The sequence below is a fragment of the Rhamphochromis longiceps genome, linkage group LG1 (assembly GCF_057381845.1).
Source record: "Rhamphochromis longiceps isolate RC_006_pf linkage group LG1, R_longiceps_female_GT1.1, whole genome shotgun sequence".
Classification (NCBI taxonomy): domain Eukaryota; kingdom Metazoa; phylum Chordata; class Actinopteri; order Cichliformes; family Cichlidae; genus Rhamphochromis; species Rhamphochromis longiceps.
This window is the reverse complement of record NC_140557.1, coordinates 36424961-36443272: the sequence shown is the minus strand read 5'-3', so window position 1 is coordinate 36443272 and position 18312 is coordinate 36424961. Positions and strand designations below refer to the sequence as shown.

The 18312-nt window shown below is 42.0% G+C and overlaps 1 protein-coding gene and 1 pseudogene across 4 annotated transcripts; one reads left to right on the top strand and one right to left on the bottom strand.

Moving 5' to 3' along the window:
- Positions 1-3848: 3848 nt before the first annotated feature.
- On the bottom strand, positions 3849-5244 carry LOC146679103 (uncharacterized; annotated as a pseudogene).
- Positions 5245-6303: 1059 nt separating this feature from the next.
- Positions 6304-15285, top strand: LOC146679102 (uncharacterized). 4 transcript variants are annotated; one of them, XM_085407971.1, is made up of 3 exons: positions 6304-6420; positions 6730-6778; positions 9208-15285. In XM_085407971.1, the coding sequence occupies exon 3, from the start codon at positions 9214-9216 to the stop codon at positions 15040-15042; it is 5829 nt and encodes a 1942-aa protein (XP_085264097.1). In that variant the 5' UTR covers positions 6304-6420; positions 6730-6778; positions 9208-9213; the 3' UTR covers positions 15043-15285. The 4 variants fall into 4 exon arrangements, with proteins under 4 accessions (XP_085264097.1, XP_085264104.1, XP_085264090.1 ...); XM_085407978.1 differs by lacking the exon at positions 6730-6778 and having other exon boundaries at positions 9208-11419; positions 14263-14577; XM_085407964.1 differs by lacking the exon at positions 6730-6778.
- The last annotated feature ends 3027 nt before the right edge of the window (positions 15286-18312 follow it).

Sequence of the window (18312 nt, the reverse complement as noted above, 5' to 3'; positions counted from 1 at the left end):
GAAGAACAAAAAGGGGATGACACACCAGTCATGAGACAGGAGGCGCCACCATGTGGTGATACACTGCATTACAATAGCAACTATTACATAGTCCCCCTGGTGAGAAAAAGGCTGTCCTCAGCCGTACACAGCTGAAAAAGCACACACCGCACCTAACAGTACCCTATACATAGAGGTTACAGCTAAGATTGGTGCACACACACAGGGCAAAAGACCATTTAAAAATGAAATTGGTGAAAATAAGACGAATATGTACAGTGGAAAATCAGTTTCCTTAGATTTTTCACTTTTTTTTTTTTAAGTAAATGCCAAGAATGAATCTTAACACACTAAAGAGCCATAAAACTGGATTAAGTAGAGCAAACAGAAACATCTACATATCATGACTCAAAATAGCAATGCAACAAGACAGCATCAAACAGGTTTAACCAAAACATTTCACTTCAGATCAAGCCTGGTTGTGTGAAAATCATTAGTCCATCTTTTGTTGCTCCAGCCAGACGTAACTCTGGGGCAACGTCTGGCCGTGAGATTATAATGTCCACCAGCAGCTGGGTGCTGGACAGATCTGGGTGAAAGACTGTCTGAAACAGCTCCCACACCAGAAGAAGAGTCAATGTCCGGTAAATCAAAGGGGAATGGCTCAGAGTCAATGTCAGTGTCTGCAGGGCGGCCAGGGTGGGTCTGAGAGTCAGAGTTCAGATCCCCTGCGGTCTCTCTCCCAGCAGGTGATGAAACAAAATGTTCTTTGGAAGTGAGAGAGTCCCAGGTATGGAACGGTTGCATGTTCACAACATGATAAACACCTGCATCCACACCGGAGTCCACCCAAGTGAGCTTGTAATTAACATCACTGAGTCTCTGAGATACACACAATGGTCCCTGAAACAGTGGTGCAACTTTAGCAGTAAAGTTAGACTGAGCGTCTGACCTGGGGTGCGTCTTAACTCTCAAAAGGTCACCAACACGAAACGTGGCATGTCGATGTCTCAAGTCATAGTAATGTTTTTGTCTGTCATGGCTATAGTCCAGAGCTGCTTTGGCGTGGTCATGAGCTTCCTGCAGGGAGGCTCTCAGAGTCTCAGGGTAAGGCACACCCAGTTCATCAACACCTGCTGTAGAAGGCTGAGTGATAAGGTCAAGCGGGGTGTCTAACTCACGACCATAAAGCATCATGGCAGGAGTCATACCTGTCCTGTCATGGGGGGCGGTACGCAGAGCAAAGCAAATCTGAGGGAGAAACTTGTCCCATGATGTGTGCTTATCACCTACATAAGCGCGGATTGCAGTTTTCAGAGTCCGGTTGACGTGTTCAGTAGCATTTGTCTGAGGGTGATATGCCGTAGTGAGTCTGTGCACCGAGCCTAAGGCAGAAACAACATGTTCAAAAAGCTCACTCACAAAAGGAGACCCTCTGTCAGAAATCACGTAAGTGGGTGTACCATGTCTAGCAAAAATGTCAGTGACGAATTTACCAGCTGCTACCTGAGATGTAGCTTCTTTGACAGTGCTGGCTTCAACCCATTTAGTCAACAAACACGATCAAATAAGCATTACCAGTGGGGGTGCGGGGAAGTGGCCCAACAAAATCCACACCCACATACTCCCAGGGTTTCTGGGGGACAATGGGAACCATAAGACCAGCTGCTTTTTTCTGACTTGGCTTGGTGAGTTGGCACACTGAGCATGAAATCACATAGCGTTTCACATCAGCTGCCATTTTGGGCCAGAAAAACCTAAAACGCAGTCTAGCCAATGTCACACCCAAGTGACCTGCTGTGGAGTGGTCGCGGTAATAGTCCAGCAAGGTGCCTCTCATGGAAGTAGGGGCAAATAGTTTCAGCTCTTTCAAAGGGTGCAAAGCACATGTGGACTTGGGTTCTCTGTAATACAAAAGAGAGTCATACACAACATACTGTAACAAGGTGGCACTGTCCGAGCTGTTCAGAGAGTCTGCTTCAATGTCTCTGAGGAGTGGACCTGTGACATGATCGTCTAACTGCAGCTGTCTCAATTGTGAACGGTCAGCCAGAATGACGGGGGGCAGAGTACGAATGTCCAGGCTGCCCATAACAGCATGATCTGGTAAAAGATCAGTCGGCCTGTCACAGGTCAGAGGCAAAGGGTTGCGTGACAGTGCGTCGGAAACTTTGTTTTGTGCACCCGGTTTGTGCACTATTGTGAAATCAAAGTCCTGCAAGCGAAATGACCAGCGGGCGAGTCGCCCCGTTGGGTTTTGACGAGACATGAGCCACCTGAGACTGTTGTGGTCAGTGAAGATAGTAACATGAACACCTTCAACATATGGGCGGAAATGTTCCAGGGCCCATATCACAGCAAGGCACTCCTTCTCTGAAGTGCAGTAGGGTAGTTCAGCTTTGTGAAGGGAGCGACTAGCAAAAGCCACAACATACTCACGACCCTTGTCATTCTTTTGCATCAACACTGCCCCAAGACCCATGTCACATGCATCAGCGTGAATGGAAAAGGGGGGGTTGAAGTCTGGAAATGACAGGATCGGGGCTGATGTGACATGGTCCTTCAAAGTGTCCATGGCCCTTCGACAGCTGTCATCCCAGTGGAAAGCATTGTCCTTTCTGGTGATGGCGTGAAGAGGTTCAGCATGGCAGGCATAATTCTGAATGAAGCGCCGATAATAGCCAGTCAAGCCAAGGAACTGACCGACGTGTTTCACCGAGGTTGGGGTTACAAACTCCTTAACCGCCTTTACTTTGTCTGGATCGAGCTTAACACCTGATGATGTGATGCGGTACCCGAGAAAGGTGAATTCATCGAGGCAGAATTGGCACTTTTTGAGCTTTAATGACAAGCCAGCAGCCTAGAGTCTGCCCAGCACCTCCTCAAGATCCACCAAGTGCTGTTCAAAGGTAGGTGAGGCGATAACAATGTCATCCAGGTAGACTGCGCATGTTTTGTAAATGAGGCCAGCAAGCACAGAGTTCATGAGTCTCTGAAAAGTTGCAGGTGCGTTGCAGAGCACAAAAGGCAGCACCCGAAACTGAAAGAGACCCCAGTGAGAGATGAAGGCAGTTTTAGGCTTCGAGTCCTCTGCTACCGCAACCTGCCAATAGCCTTGCGCTAAGTCCAATGTCGAGACAAACTTTCCCCGTGCCAGAAAGTCCAAAGACTCATCTACACGAGGCAGGGGATAAGAGTCTTTTCAGGTAACTTGGTTGAGCCCTCGAAAGTCCACACAAAACCTTGGTTCCGCGGCAGCTCTATTTACAATGACTACAGGAGCTGCCCAAGGGCATGTGGAAGGTTCAATGATGTTGTCCTTCAACATTTGTTGCACTTGTTTGTCAATCACACGTTTCTTAGCAGGTGATGTGTGGTAGGGTGGGAGATTGACAGGTGTTGCATTGCCAGTCTCTATGGCGTGCTCAGTGAGAGCCGTTCGACCAAGTTGACCATCAAACAAGGAGCTAAACTTGCTGAGCAGATTGAGTAAAGCATCCTTGTTGTTCTCTGAGAGACTTGCTTCAGACAGTTTGGCTGTTAAGTCTGAGCGAATCAAGTCCAAAGACATCAGTGTTCCAGGTGAATGTGAGTAATCATTTTGAAGGTCCTCTTCATTGTCTGCGAGTGGGCAGGGGATGTCCTCAATGTAGACTGTTCTAGTGGGAATGTGAATAGAAACAGAAGCTCTTGCCATAAAATCCATTCCCAGAATGAAAGGAGAGGACAAATCTGGTATTATTGCAAAACGCTGGTAAAGGTTTTTGTTCATGAATCCAATATTGAGCCAAATAGCACCGTCAGGGATACAGGGCGCATTATTGGCGAGGTTAACTGCAGGACAATTCCACTCACTTGTTTTTCTAGGGTAAGAGTCATTTACTTGAATGAGATCTGTTCGTACAGCCGAGAGGGAAGCACCCGTGTCGAGGGTAGCATCCACAGATGAAGCATTGAAGTTCACTTTCGTTCTTAGTGGGGTATTCCAGTGGACTTGTGAAAAATTGTCTTCCAAGTATCCAAGACTGTGTCCACCCTGTAGTGAATCGGGCGTGTAAGGCTCCGTTAGTAACTGGGGGAAGGTTGGCCTCTGTGAAATGTCCTCCCCTCCTGTAGTTTCCTGACTGCCTGTATTGTGGCTGGAATGTGGTGCTGCTTAATTCCACCTTTTCATGGCCAGGGTCAGATGGGCCAGGTACCAGCAATGGCTGGACTGGGCCATGCCTAGCGGTGTTTGAGGCTCGTTGTGGCAAATGAGGTTGGGTGTTACAGTTTGGGCAGGTGCGTGTAGTGAACCCTGGCTGAGAGCATTTGAAGCAGTAAGGTTCAGGCTTATAGTTGTCTTTGCCACATAAAGCAGGCTGTGGTCTTTGTGGTCACTGAGTGAAGCTCATGAACACGTAGCAGCAGGTCCATTACAGAAGTGACATTAGCACCATACAGGGCAACTCTGTATTTTTCAAGAGCATGTTTACTAATTAGGTCGATTCTGTCTTTTTCAGGTGGAGGACTCTTCAGTTTGTCAAACTCACTCAACATGTGGGCAACAAAGGTTGGGAGCGGTTCGTCCTGAGCCTGAACATGATCCAAAATTCCTCTCAGGATGCGTTCTTGGTTGTCGGAGGGCAGAAAAACTGTCTTAAACAGTTGACAGAATTGAGCCCATGATGTGATGTGGGAGCTCAATGCCTTGAACCATTTCCCGGGCTCTTTTGCAAGAAAGTGTGGCAGTTCGTTTAGCAATTGCCCATCGGTTAGGTTCAATGAGGCTTTGTATGTGCCAACTGCATTAAACCAGTCCTCAGGTTGCACTTTGCCGTCCCCAGCATACACAGGAGGCTCCAGTTTGACGTGATGTAAAGCTGCCGCAATTACTCTGGAAGTGCTGCTGAGCTCAAGTGAGTGAGATGGGAGGAAAGGATTTGTAGGTTGAAATGGGTTGCTGGCCAGGAACGGATTGGTACTGTTGGTGGGTTCAGTTTTGTCCCTCGCAGGAACATGAGGTATCGATGTGGCCATTGGGAAAACAGGAGACTGTGGGACAGCAGGAGGGGGAGAATTCCCCGTTGTGAGTTGGTCCCACTGCTTTAGTAAACTCTGCTGTATGTTCAGTGAGTCACGTGAACAATCACTAAGCTTATTCACCTCAGTTCTTAACTCCACCACTTGTTGGCTAAGGCTAGGAGTCACATTTTCAACTATCTGGCACATAGGTAACGAGGTAAGTTCCATGTCTGAGTCAGAGTCGTCTGGGTAGTGTGCCATTGCGATTTCAAAAAAAAATTAAGCCGCTCCAGGGCACAGCGCAGTTATTGATGTAGCAGTAAAAGAGTCAGTTAGGTCAGACTAGAAAGACAAAACTGCAAAAATGCGTTCAAGATTAAATTTAGAAAAACCACAAATAAAATTTCGCCCAACAACTGAAATTAGACTGGAGTGATCAGAACCATGTTATTACAATAGCGTGGAAGTGGAGTGGGTAGGGGTGAGCTGCCGTTTCTTTTGATCACCCATTTTCTCCTGTTTTGAATTAGTTAAGGAGGTTAGACTCTGTCTTTATTTTTGACTTTGTTTTGGTAAGGTCAGGGGTGCAAGATTTGTGTAGATTTGTTTTTGTTTATTATTTTGGCCTTGGCTCACCCTGAAGTGTTGACACTCCCGTTTTGTTGTTCCTCTTTTTTTTTCACTTTGTAAATAAATCACATTATAAAGAACGAATTTGTTTCCTGTGGCTGCTTGGGTCTTGTAATATTTGCAATGCAGTGAATTGCCGAATATCCCCACCCCATCTTTTAAAACTGAGTGATAGTTAGTTATTAATTTCAGGTATCAGAGCTCAGTATTCAACAACCAGCATCCCAGCACAGTTTCACATAAATAAGTATATTGACAATACTATCTCATAGTTGCTACACTGTGCGGCACAATACTGCCTCTGGTGGTAAATTCTATATCTATACTTTCAGAGGCAAAAAAGATTGTCATACTAATTTATTAATCACAACTTTATGATTGAGTCGCTAACCATATCATTATAGTGGACAACTAATTAGCCAGGTAACCATGCATGTTTTTTCTGTATTGCATGGCTGTGATGTAAACAACAATTAAATGTGGGTTACAAACCAGTGACCCCAGTCCAGCTGATGTCCACCCGGATGACTAAGTTGCTGTAAATAAAAGTTACCACCTTTCTTCAGGTAGAGGTGGCCTTCAGCTGCCTGTAGGGGCGGCACCTCCGCCATCTCAGGTGGCATGGAAACCCCCCCATCTGCCATTGCAACACACACTGCAGGAAACATTTTTATTTTTGGAGTAGCCACGGCCACTGTAGCTTGCTCCCCAAGGCTCAAATTCACTTCAGGACGGGACGGCCCTGTGGCACCCTGAGCTGGGATTAACAAGCAGAGAGCAGTTGGTCCTGACAGCCACTCACTGAAGGTAAACCAGTCAAACTCAGTGTCTGTTTGATTGACAAGCTGGTGGTTCTTTAACATATTCCTGGGATTTGATAGCAACAAGTGCACGATGTGAAATCTTAAACGCATGATGCATATCAGACATAATATCCGTGAGAAGGAAAGCTTGCAATGCAAAGTTTAAAATGAACTTTTCAGCAGTTTTGTGCTATGACAGCAAAAATCAAAGCACGAACCAGTTTTCAATCAAAACTGTGCAACAACAGATTTATTCTTGTCTAAATTAATTCTTCAATTATTTTCTTACACAAAAATGTTGTTTGCTTTGCAGTTTGACCAATAAAACACAAATAACATCTACCTAACACTTAACACTTCAGGTAAGTGTTTCGAATATGTGCAGCACTCTGATAACAATTGTCATGCTCGGCCTCCATTTTGCCTAATTGAGCTCTTTAAAGATTGAGGTCATGACACAGTTTGAATGCAAGCAGCTAATCTTATACTTTCCTCTTTTGAGTTGCTGCTCTGGAGACCTCCCACGTCCAACCCCAGAGCCTTAAAAGGGGGTCTTCTTGAGTGTCAGCTGGCCTTCTTGTCACTGTGACAGCAGGAGTCACTTTGACAACAGGGGTTCATGATAAACATTTGCAGAAGACCTTCCAAATATCCAAGGGTGTTAAAATTTGAAGGTGGGGCAGAAGATTTCACAGAAGATTTGCTACAATTAATGTATTTAAAGGAAATCAAGCTCATGTAAGGGCTAAACGTCTGATGCTTTCTTCGGACCAAACTGGTGCAAGCAGGACAATAAAAATTTAAGAAAAATCATCACTTCGAAACATGAGGCTAAGCTCACACTGGGAGCAACTCAGAGGATTTGGCCCTGGGATTAATTTCCAGCAGACTGAGGCTGTTTCAGTGAGTGCAGGACAGCAGGCAGCAGGTGCTCGGTGTCAGGATGTTTGCTCTTATTTCCCTAAGACTAAAATTAGAGTGCAGACATTTTCTGCAGCCACCCAAAGATACTCCAGAGTTCAGGAGGAAAGGGAACGATTCAGCTCATACTCAGCAGCACAGACTGCTTGAGTCCACAACAAAACAACATTATATCCAACTGAAACTAAGCCGGTTTCAAGCCGGAGTTCAACTTTGTAGAGTAATTCTCTTTCATTTGCGTCTTAAATTTGCTTCTTTTATAGGTATGTCTGATAATCATGGTTTTAGGCTTTGACCTCTAATTCTGTTTGGTAAGGTGTGGCTTAGACAGTATAGTAGATAATCCGTGAAATGCTGTATTTGTAGATCTATCCTCAGTTGTTCTCTTTGTGCCAAAGTTTCCTATGCTGAACCTAAAGTTGCCCCTGATGGCTCCTGTTGCCATTGTTGTGTGAATGACTGTATGAACAAACACATTGTAAAACACTCTATACAAGCACAAATGCTAAAAAGTTGTTATGTAGGTGAGGACACTTTACCATTTGTGCCATCAGTGGTTGATCATTTTCAGCCGAGTTTACTCCCTCTCACTTTTTAAAACTTTGGTCATGGACTCAAAGCTACCACCCCTCTCCTCAACATGAATCTGGTCACCCTCCTGTATGTGTCAGTGAGCTTCCTTGGGTTTACTTTTATTTGGTACAGAGGCCATTTTTAAATCCTGCAGTCTTCTTGAGACACTATTTTTAGTAGCAGTTTGTCATCCTTTCAAAGCAGTCTTGCCTTAAGGAAGGACTTTACATGCCTTTCTATTTCAAATAGTGACACTTCTTGTAACTGTGCAGCATCTTCAGGACCCAATTAAAAGTTATGAAACCTGCTAATGAGCCTGCTGTCATATGAGCTCATAGTTTCCCAAACCTAGCTGAAAACTTGGCCTGGAGCCCATCTGCAGAGGTTAAATCAGTAAATCTAGCATGCAGATGAATTCTGGGCACACAGCAAAAGATTTTAAGTGCACCTAAGCAGCAAAATCAATGAATGCAAAAGAAGAAAATTATAAACAGATAAAATACCATAATCAATCATCAGCACTCAGTGTAACTGAATTTATTTATCTGTAGTCAAAGATGTATTAAGTTCCATCAGATATCATTCACAGAAAAATATAGTATAAACAGAGATAGGACCTACTTTTTGCTTCACTACATTTTGCAATATTACAACAAAGTGCCACAAGAAACAGAAAATTTAAGTACTTTCCCCAACCTAAAGGCAGAAATACAGAGAATTGTCAAGTGATAGTGGCATTGTACTTTCAAAATCCAACATGCGTTTTACAAATCTTCATAGAAGTGGCCAACTGTGAAGGAAAAAACAAACAAACATATTATTAGCATTTACACTTGTAGAATGAATTACCTTTATCAAACACCTATTATCTCTAATTAATGAAGATAGGTTGCTCATAATATTTCTGGCACTTCATGTGTACATTTTGTGTCAACTTTGTTGTGGAACAAAAACAACATTTGCAGCTGTGCAGCGACTGAGATTATCATGCATTGCAACATCTCATAAAAAAAAACAAAAAAAGCTGCTCTGAAGACTTAATAGTCTATTTCTTAAGCCTTAAAAGGGAATTCCAAAACCTTTTTCATCATCAGTGTGTTTAGCAATGGTGATGTCTAACATCATCACAAAAGTATTTGTTTGATGTTTTTATAGAGTTAATTTCTTTTTTGAGGAAATGTTGTCTTTGTCTAATTACAAATATTGACTAAGCAAACTAGTCTTAGTCAGAACTCTTCTTTTGCATTATTTAGACTAATCCATCATCTCTCACTGACGTATGTCACCTGTTTTGTAGTGTGAAATGCTGATGGAAATCAACTACAGCAACGGGCTGGAGTCTGACCTTTCCCAGCCATATCCTCCGCCCTTATTGCCAAAGCCGGGAAAAGACAACGCAAGACTTCAGAAACTCAAGAAGAAGAGAGCCAAGAAAAAAGGCAGCCTCACACAGACGCCAATCCCCTTTCGCTCCTGTTTGTCGCCTGTCAACGAAGCAAGCACAGACCTCGAACACAGCGACCAGTCTAGCCCACCAAAGACACCAGATTCAGTCTACATTGCTGATTCATCTGTTTTTGGTTTTCCCTTTGGTTCCCTTTATAGTTACTCTCCATCTGCATTCCCTCATTCTCAGAGTATCTCGTATGGCCAAACTGGTGGCTTCCCTCCTCAGCCCCTTGCAGCTCAGATCAGGACAGTAGACGAGCAGGTAGCTCCGCTGTATGAGTGCTCCTCTTTCTTATTTGACGATGCTACTCCTTTTACAATGCCACCTTTGAGTCCACCAGCCCTCTTGCCACCCGATAAGCCTAAAACGTCACTTCTTTCTTCTACTGTCAATGTAAACATGACACAAAATTCCCATGGGTCAGCCACAACAGTCCCTCCAGTCACTATGTTGCAGTCCAGCCCTAAAATATCAACTCATGGCTTGACCCTCTCCCCAGCTGCCACCCACTATGGCCCAGACCTGGCACCTCCTCAAGCTGCAGAACAACCTTCTGTTCCAGTGCTGAGATCAATTTACAACAGTCACACACAACCTTTTATTTCGAGCCAGAGGGAGAACGATACTGGTTCAAAGGACAACCCTCAGAGCCAGATATCGTCTTGGACCGCCAGACCTACCAGTAATAGCCACTTTGTTCCAAGCCACATGTCTCCTGAAGTAACCGCCTCAAAAATATCACTTGTTGAAGCAGTGAAAGAGCCAAAGCCTGAAGTCACACAAACTAGGATTTATACATCAAAGGCAACATTTTATGAAATTTCTAAACCTTCCTCCATCCAAGACCTCACAGCAATACATTCAGCTTACCATGGTGCACAATTATCTGCCACATTCAAGGAGAAAACAGCTGTGTCAGTGGTGAAAACAGAGGAGAACACATCATTTTCTAGGACACAGCATGGAAGACCCAAGACTCCCTCTTGCATGCCAAATCGAGTATCCACACCCATTTTTGAAATATCAAAACCTAACCCGCTTTTATTTGCCGCAAGTCCTGCATTCAGCTCTTCTGAAGATATGCAAGTACCTGCTCTCCCCAAGGAGGCTCCAAGACACAATTCAGTGATTCACACTAGTGCTATAAGTAAACCCCCAGCTGCCACAGAAGAACAAAGGCAGACTCATAATAATAACATGTCTGCTTTCAAGCAAGCCAGCAATTACAAAGAGGTAGACATTCATACCCAGAGGAGTTCTATAAATTTAAGTGTTGGCAGTTCAGAGCTGTGCCATAGAGAGAAAATGACTGTACCTAACATCCCCATGGTCAAACCAACACCAACAGGACTTGTCACTCCAAAACAAAATGCAGGACACTTTTCTGGAAATGAAGCTTTGTCTTTGCCAAAGATTCCATCATTTCTTTACGTGCCAAAGACTCCTAACCCTACACCAGTGACATCAGTCCAAATACCACCGTGTTCCAGCCCAGTGTCCACCACCTATCGCCCTCCTGTCATCGAGGCACGCAAGTCTTTGACATCACTGCTGGAGAGTCAAATGTCATTAGCAAATTCAAAGCCCAAATCACGATCTACATATTATGGGCTGACTCCAGCTGAATATGCTGCCTATGGTGGAATTAGGACTATCACATCACATCACAGCCATGTATCCCTGAGGAATAATGAAAGCTTTGCCGATAAACTACACTCAGATGTATGCATAGATGGCTCAGATATCTCAAAGCCAGAAAAACAGCTCAATGGACATGAGGTTCTGCCCTCTTCAGTTCACAGTTTACAACCTGTGTCATCATCAAACAATTCTGAACATGCAGCTGAACAGGTTATATCTTGTAGGAAAGATGTCTTTGAGGAAAATTGGTCTGAAGCTCACAGTAATGGAATGCAATCACTTAAAACATCTAACGTGGACACAGTAAAACCTGAGATTCCCCTTGGCTTGGCACAGAAAACAATACAACAATCCCCAAGTGATGTATCCACACCAAAAGCCTCATACTCTGAGGCTCCAATACCAATACCTAAAGCAGGTGAGGTACTCACACAAAGTGTGGCACAGTTTTCTGTAGAGGCAGCACTAAAATGCCTCACTGATAACAATGGTTTGTCAAGTTCTTCCTCAGCCTTAACTAAAATACATCTAAATGCAGAAACACACCCTGAAGCAAAACTGGTACATTTTATAGAAAATGGTTACAAGCCCAATAAAACACCTCCAGTTTCACAGACTAATAAAAGAGACCAGTCAGGAAAAACAGAGCTAGGCCCAGTCCAAACTTACGAAACTGCTGGTGGAGTCAGTTTGCCAAATGTCCAAATCAATGCCAAGCCCGAGAAAAACCTGTCCGACTGTGAAAACCCATTAGTTCAATCTCCTCCCACACAGACAGAGTCCAAATTCTCAGAAAGCGACATAATTAATGATGAGTTCAACTCAGGAATGCAGCAGTCCAACAAAATGTTGATTAAAATACCTGCCGAAGCCACACTACACAAACAAAGGGAAGATGTCAAAAAGCAAACTAAAGTGTCCACTAAGACAAACATTGGGAACATTATGCCTTTAATGGCCGAATGCATCCCTGATATATCAATCAGTGAGCCCACTTTTTTAAATATGCACCCTAAGAAGACAGTTATCACAGCCCCAAGATCTGTGGTATCCTATGGGCCTGTCACAGCATCTGTATGTTCTGCCGAGTATAGTATCTACACACAACCTGTAGCTGACCAAAGACCCAAATTTATACAACCACCCAAAGCAGAAATGCAGGTTTATACACATAATCAACCAGTTGAAAATAAGAGCTGTCTGCCCATGTTATCAAATATGTCTGTAAATACAGAACCAAACCCTCCTGCCCTACATACCGCCATAATTCAGTCACCCAAGATTTCAAACAAAAACCCTTTAAAATCAGACTCATTCAATGTGCCAGCAAAAGAGCCTCAAAAGCTAACAAATATTAGCAAAAATATAAACACACAGACTATAGAATCCAGTAATCAAAGTAATGTTGTTCAAGGGATACGTTTTTACACAAACTCTAGCAGAGTAATTGCTCAACAAGCAACTGAAATCGTTCTTAATACTAAAGATGGAGTAATATCAAGCCAAGCAAATACAGAACCCAAACTGACAAATTATATTAATACTGATGCTAACAGAGACAAAAACTCAGCAGTTGACAAAGTACATCCACAGGCCATCACTGAGAGAGAAGGTTTATTAACTGATAATATGGCAATAGAATGTCTTTCCACTACAATTTCCAAAACAGAAAACATGCAAGAAAATTGTGAGTTTGAAACAAAACAAGCTGCTCCTAGTCTTTCAAAAGGGACCACGGCGGTTAGCATACCCTTAAATGAAAACAAACTAGCCAGCAAACCAAATGCAAACTCTTTCACAGATGCAGTTCCACCAAGATTATTAAGAAATCTGGAGGCAATTCATTGGGAAAAGACACAGTCAAACAATTTCCAGAACAGCAATACTCAGTTTATTCCTCCTGCTGAAACCAAAGTCCCCAACAGGCTTAACATGGAAACTGCCCTGCCAATAACGGCAGATGCAGCAGTGAGTGGTAATCCAATATTTAATGCTTCACAAGCTGGTAAGCAAACATTGCCTCCTAGCCCTACAATGAGGCATATGATACCAAAAGGCCCTCAGATGAAAAATGACAGATCTGAGAGTCTATCTTCAATAAAGCCAGTCATGAATACTTCTCTTTGTGGCTCTGTTGATGGTAACCAGTTTGGCAAATCATCTGACACACCTGAACAACAAATTGCTACTAGAAACCATGTGAATAAACAAGTCTCTTCCAGCGAGCCAGTTATAAGCAATAAATCTTCAGCAACTCCACCTAGAAAACTGAAAAACTCTGAAATATCTATGGATACAACAACTTCCCTTTGTACTGTTCATACTGCACCATATTGCGCATCTATGGAGCAGCAAACTACACAACTGGCAAGATCTAGTCAAATTATTGGAAATAATGCTCAGACTGTGAATTCAGTGGGCTCTCAGACTCTACTGAAACAACTTAGTTCTGCCACTGAAACAAACAAATCAATAGAAACTAACATGTGTGTTGTAAATTCTCCTATAATCTCTTATGGTGCTTCAAATAAACAGCCTGCTACAAATTTTCAATGGTTCAATGAAGCCACCAGTAATTTAAAAGTCCCGCATAGCCCCAATACAGCAACTAAACCTTCCCCTCTACCAGAGAGAAGAGTGTGTAATACACCTAAACAATCATGTACTCCTACCATACCCCTGTCCCCTCAAAGCTCTGTGACGTTAAACCATGTGACAGAAATAAACCCCTCTACTACCATAATGAACGATCAGATAAACCCTCCAATTACAGCTTTTCAAAATAATACACCTACTAGAACCACCGAGCCATTTGCTATCTTAGAGAATACCTCAAAAACAGAAATAAAACCCCTTAGAACTAATGATACTTCAGCCACTGAGGTAAAAATAAACTCCCCAATTCAACACAATAAAATTTCAGCTCAAGATGTAAAACTCTCCCAACTAAGCACTGACGCTAGTATTCTCACCCATCACAGCTATTCTTCGCTGCTTAGTGGACCTAGAGCAGAAGCAAAACCTCCCATTAAGCAGGTCGGTCTTGGGTCTCCAAGACAGTCCTCAGATGTACAAATAGAATCCTCAAAGTGTCCCCAGTATGTGGCTCAGGTTAGCTCACCAACTATTAGTGTTCATTCTATGACAGAGCAACTTGTAGAGAGCATTTCCCCCACAAATCCAGCAACAGATACTGTCATGAAACCACCCATGATTAAAGCCGATGTGATTGATTCTGCCACTCCTGCCTCTCTGCCTCAGGCCTCAATCTCAGTAAAAGCTCCATCCCCAAACAGAGGAACGTCACCGCTATCTCAGCAAAAAACTGGACTCAAAGGCAAGGATGTTCTCAAGTCCAAACCAGCTGCACCAACAGGAACCCCGATAGTCGAAGCCTCCACGAAGTCAGTGACATCAACTGCATCTTCAATTGCTGACAAGAAGCCTGTTGCAGCAGAAAAATCTCCTTCATCCAGTGAGCAGAAAACAGCCCAGAAGCCAAAAGGCCTTAAGAGTAAGCTTAGTGGTTGGACACGACTGAAGAAGCACATGGTCGTTGAGCCAGAGGAACCCCAGTTTCCAGAGCCAGAGGCTAAACCTCAGGTTAATTCCAGTGGCAGCAATAAGAAAATAGAACAAATTGATAACAAGTTGACAGCAGACCAACATGATCAGGAGGTAGCTACGAACAAAGAAGGTCCTAAAGCACTGAAGATGTGGGATGCACTCCTCTTTCAGATGTTCTCCACTAAAGAGCGAATTATGCACCAGATCAACGCCAACAAGACTGATTCAGACAAGAAAAAGTCTGCTAAAGATAATCAGGCAGAGGTTCCTTCATTTGTCAATCGTCTCCCAATTTTACTGTACAGCCCTCGATTTGACGCCAGGAAGCTGAAAGAAGCAGTGGAGAAGCCACTCACAAAAATAGCAGCAGTGTTTGAAAGGGGGCTGATAAAACGGAAATCTCAGGAGGAAGAACGGAAGGACTTCAACAGAACAGCCAAAGGATTTGGTTCAACAAAAGCTGCAGATATGTAATGATGGAAATGATAATGATTTGAAAATTATATATCAAATCGCTAATTCATAACTCAATAGACAGAACACTGAAAGTGATTTGAAAAAAACAAACAAAAACAAAACATTGGCTGACTATTCTTGGAAAGGTGATGAAGGCTGCAAAATGACAGCAACGCTGCAACAAGTGTTTGACCCAAGGCTGGAACTTTGTCATTGCCGTGGTGTAGTTTAAAGTATAAAGGTAAAGAAAGTAATGAAAAAGTAAAGAAAAAAAGAAAAGAAATCCCTGCTACACAATAGATGTTTTCAAGTACTCTTAGTGGTGAAGAAGTGCAGGTTTACTTGACCAAAAAAGTAAACTTGACAAAATAAAACATAACGCAAAAAGGAGGAAAAATATTAAAGAAACACATTATAAAGTCTAAATCTACTTGCTTAAATTTTTCTTTTTTCATTTGATCGTGGGCTAGTTGGGAGTTTTAAATGCTTTTATTGTAGACTGTAGATTTGTTTGTTTTATTTGTAATGCTTGACCTTTTTCTATTTTTCTAAACAATTTAAAGCTTCTAGTATTCATTGCTGGCAGGCAGTTTATCTGTGTAATAAAAAGGGCTTTGACATTCCTGCAACAACAGGGCAGATGGATTTTGAAAGAAGGCACACTTCCTGAGACAAATGAAGATTCAACGTGTGGTCAGAATAAATGTAGGTTTCTGTAAGTCAGATATTGATGAGAAAAAAGTGTTGGTTTTCAAGCAAGGCAGGAAACAACAATCAGTGTATAGGTTGGCATACTGCAGAGGTGGGCATTAATGAAAAAATATTGTGTTAACTACAGGAGCAATGTTTATGGTTTTAGCCATGCTAGCAACTTTAGGACGTGGATAGACCATTCTTCCAATGGTACGGTGGTCTGTTGGGTGTTCTTGACCTAATATCTTCACCTTCTACGTAAAGAAGCAATATATTTTGTACTGATATCAATGCCCCTGTTAGAACACAACCAAATTATCGTTGTTTTTATCTGCCACAAATAGTCATGGTCAAGTCTGGGACTTCATTAGGTCCAAACTTTAGTTTGTCCAGTTCTCAGATACCAAAGTACCATACATAATGGCTTATTAATTAACAATAGCATGCTAGCATGCGAACACACTAGACTAAAATGATTATGGCTGTTAAGTGTTATGCCTGGTAAACTTGTGCTAGCTTTGTCACAATGTTCTCAAAGCGTAAACACTGTTGTGCCTCAGTGCAGTCTGAGAGAGCTGCTAGCATGGCTCAAAACTTTTTTCTTTTTAATATCTTAATCATATATTGCTCAGGCTGGGGGCATCCCAGAATCAAATCCCTTTTCCATCACTCTTAATTCATAATGGTAAAGATTAGCTCCTCCGTCAGCAAAGTCAGTTACACCAACAGTTGCCTCAATGTGCTTTCTATTGTAAGGTAAAAAAAACCCTACAATAATACAACAATACAAAATGATACCTATGAAAGTAGATATTTTCCTGTATGAGCATGTTGGAGAATGATAGTTTCCACCAAACAATGATGATATGATAAACTATCTTCATCTAGTGTGATAGTTAAAACAACATGAACTGTTTTATTGGTGAGGATTAGTTTTCTGCATTGTTACAAATTGTTAAGGGCTTCTGACTAAATTGCAAGAAGGATGTATAACCACTGGTAAATGATGATGACAGTAAATATGGCTGATGTAGGAAGACAAACTGAAGGAAAATGAGTGAAGAGTAGATTTGTGATATTTCACGTGTCTGTCTATAGGATTGTGCTGGACGGGATGCTGTTTTGTTTAAATCTTTCTCTTACATTACTGGGATTCAACATCTGTTTAGTTTGGGTTTTTTTCTGAGATCACCATTGTGATGTGGAATTTCTTCATTGAAGGGACTTAAATCACGTAATCTAAAAACAGACCCATTTATTATGCTGATGCTTAATATATCTTTGTGTGATTTTTAAAAATATATAAAGTTTTGTGAAACTGTTAGATTTTTCTTTTTTTTTCCTTCTCTGAGGAAATACTGTGAAAGTTCCAAGTGGCGGCACATCAGAGAGGATAGCTCATTAGAATGTTCCACTGTTATACTTATTATTTTCAGCCCCTCCAAAGTCTTAACATTTGACTTCCCCGTTTGGTCAAAAACAGGGAAAGATCTTTTTTTTTTCTGATGGCAGTTTCCTGATGATGACAGTTTTGATGAAAAAAAATGCAAACAGGTAAAAATAGAGAAAATGTGACAGACTAATATAACACATTAGTTCACATTTGATGGTCAAGTGATTAATTCTGGAAATGGGCTAAAAAAAGTTTCAGTGTGCATTTGAGCAAAAGCAACAAATCTTTTATTTGTTACTCAGACAATTGGGTTTAAGTAATTTAATTTCCAAATTTGAGTGTAAATATTGTTCAAGACTGAACCAATTTTAATTCTAACTTACATTTAAGATTCATACAGTAAAACCTTTAGCCAGTATTTCACATTTTAAAGTAAAAGTAAGGCTTTGGTATGTGGAAAAGCCATGGTTAAACTAACTGTAAAAGTACTTCCTCCCATTGCTCAAAAATTAAGATAGATTATTTTCCATCAATATTCCACACATAGATTGTCTCATTTGAGCCCCGCCCACAATGTTATGACTTAGGGCTGGGCGATATGACCCAAAATTCATATCTCGATATATTTTTAGCTGGATGGCGATATAAGATATATATCTCGATATTTTTTTTTAAGCCATAAAGTAAGAACAAAAAGAGAGTTCTTAGTCAAAGCTGTTTCCCAGATGTCACACAGGCACTTTTATTAACATACAGCACAGATGTACATGAAAAATTACTCAAAATTAAATTATGAGCATTCATTAAATAATAATGCTCCATAAATAAAAGAAAACAAGGTTGTTTTTGTGCTAAACAAAGAGCTCACAATTGTGCAGTCAAAATGTAAACTAAAAGACGCTGAGCGTAATAACAAAGACAGACAGATTTCACAGCTGCTCTGTTCCCAAGTTTTACTGTGTGACTGATAGCCTGGAGTTTGAAATCCGCTTCATAACCACGTCTCTTACAGGTGCCATTTATGGTCCTTATACACACACAATACGGTAATATTACGTTGATGCACAGTACGTATCACTCCGCGAAGCTCCTCGGTAGCCGTAATGCGCCGACAATCTATCAAGCGGTGCAGCTTACCAAAGTCGTACTCAAACATTTTTGACAGATTGCTGAGCGCCGTGTACCACATAAAATCGGTTCGC

What these genes read in the sequence shown, in the direction of transcription:
- LOC146679102 (XM_085407964.1), top strand. Translation starts at nt 9,214, where the DNA reads ATGCTGATGGAAATCAACTACAGCAACGGGCTGGAGTCTGACCTTTCC.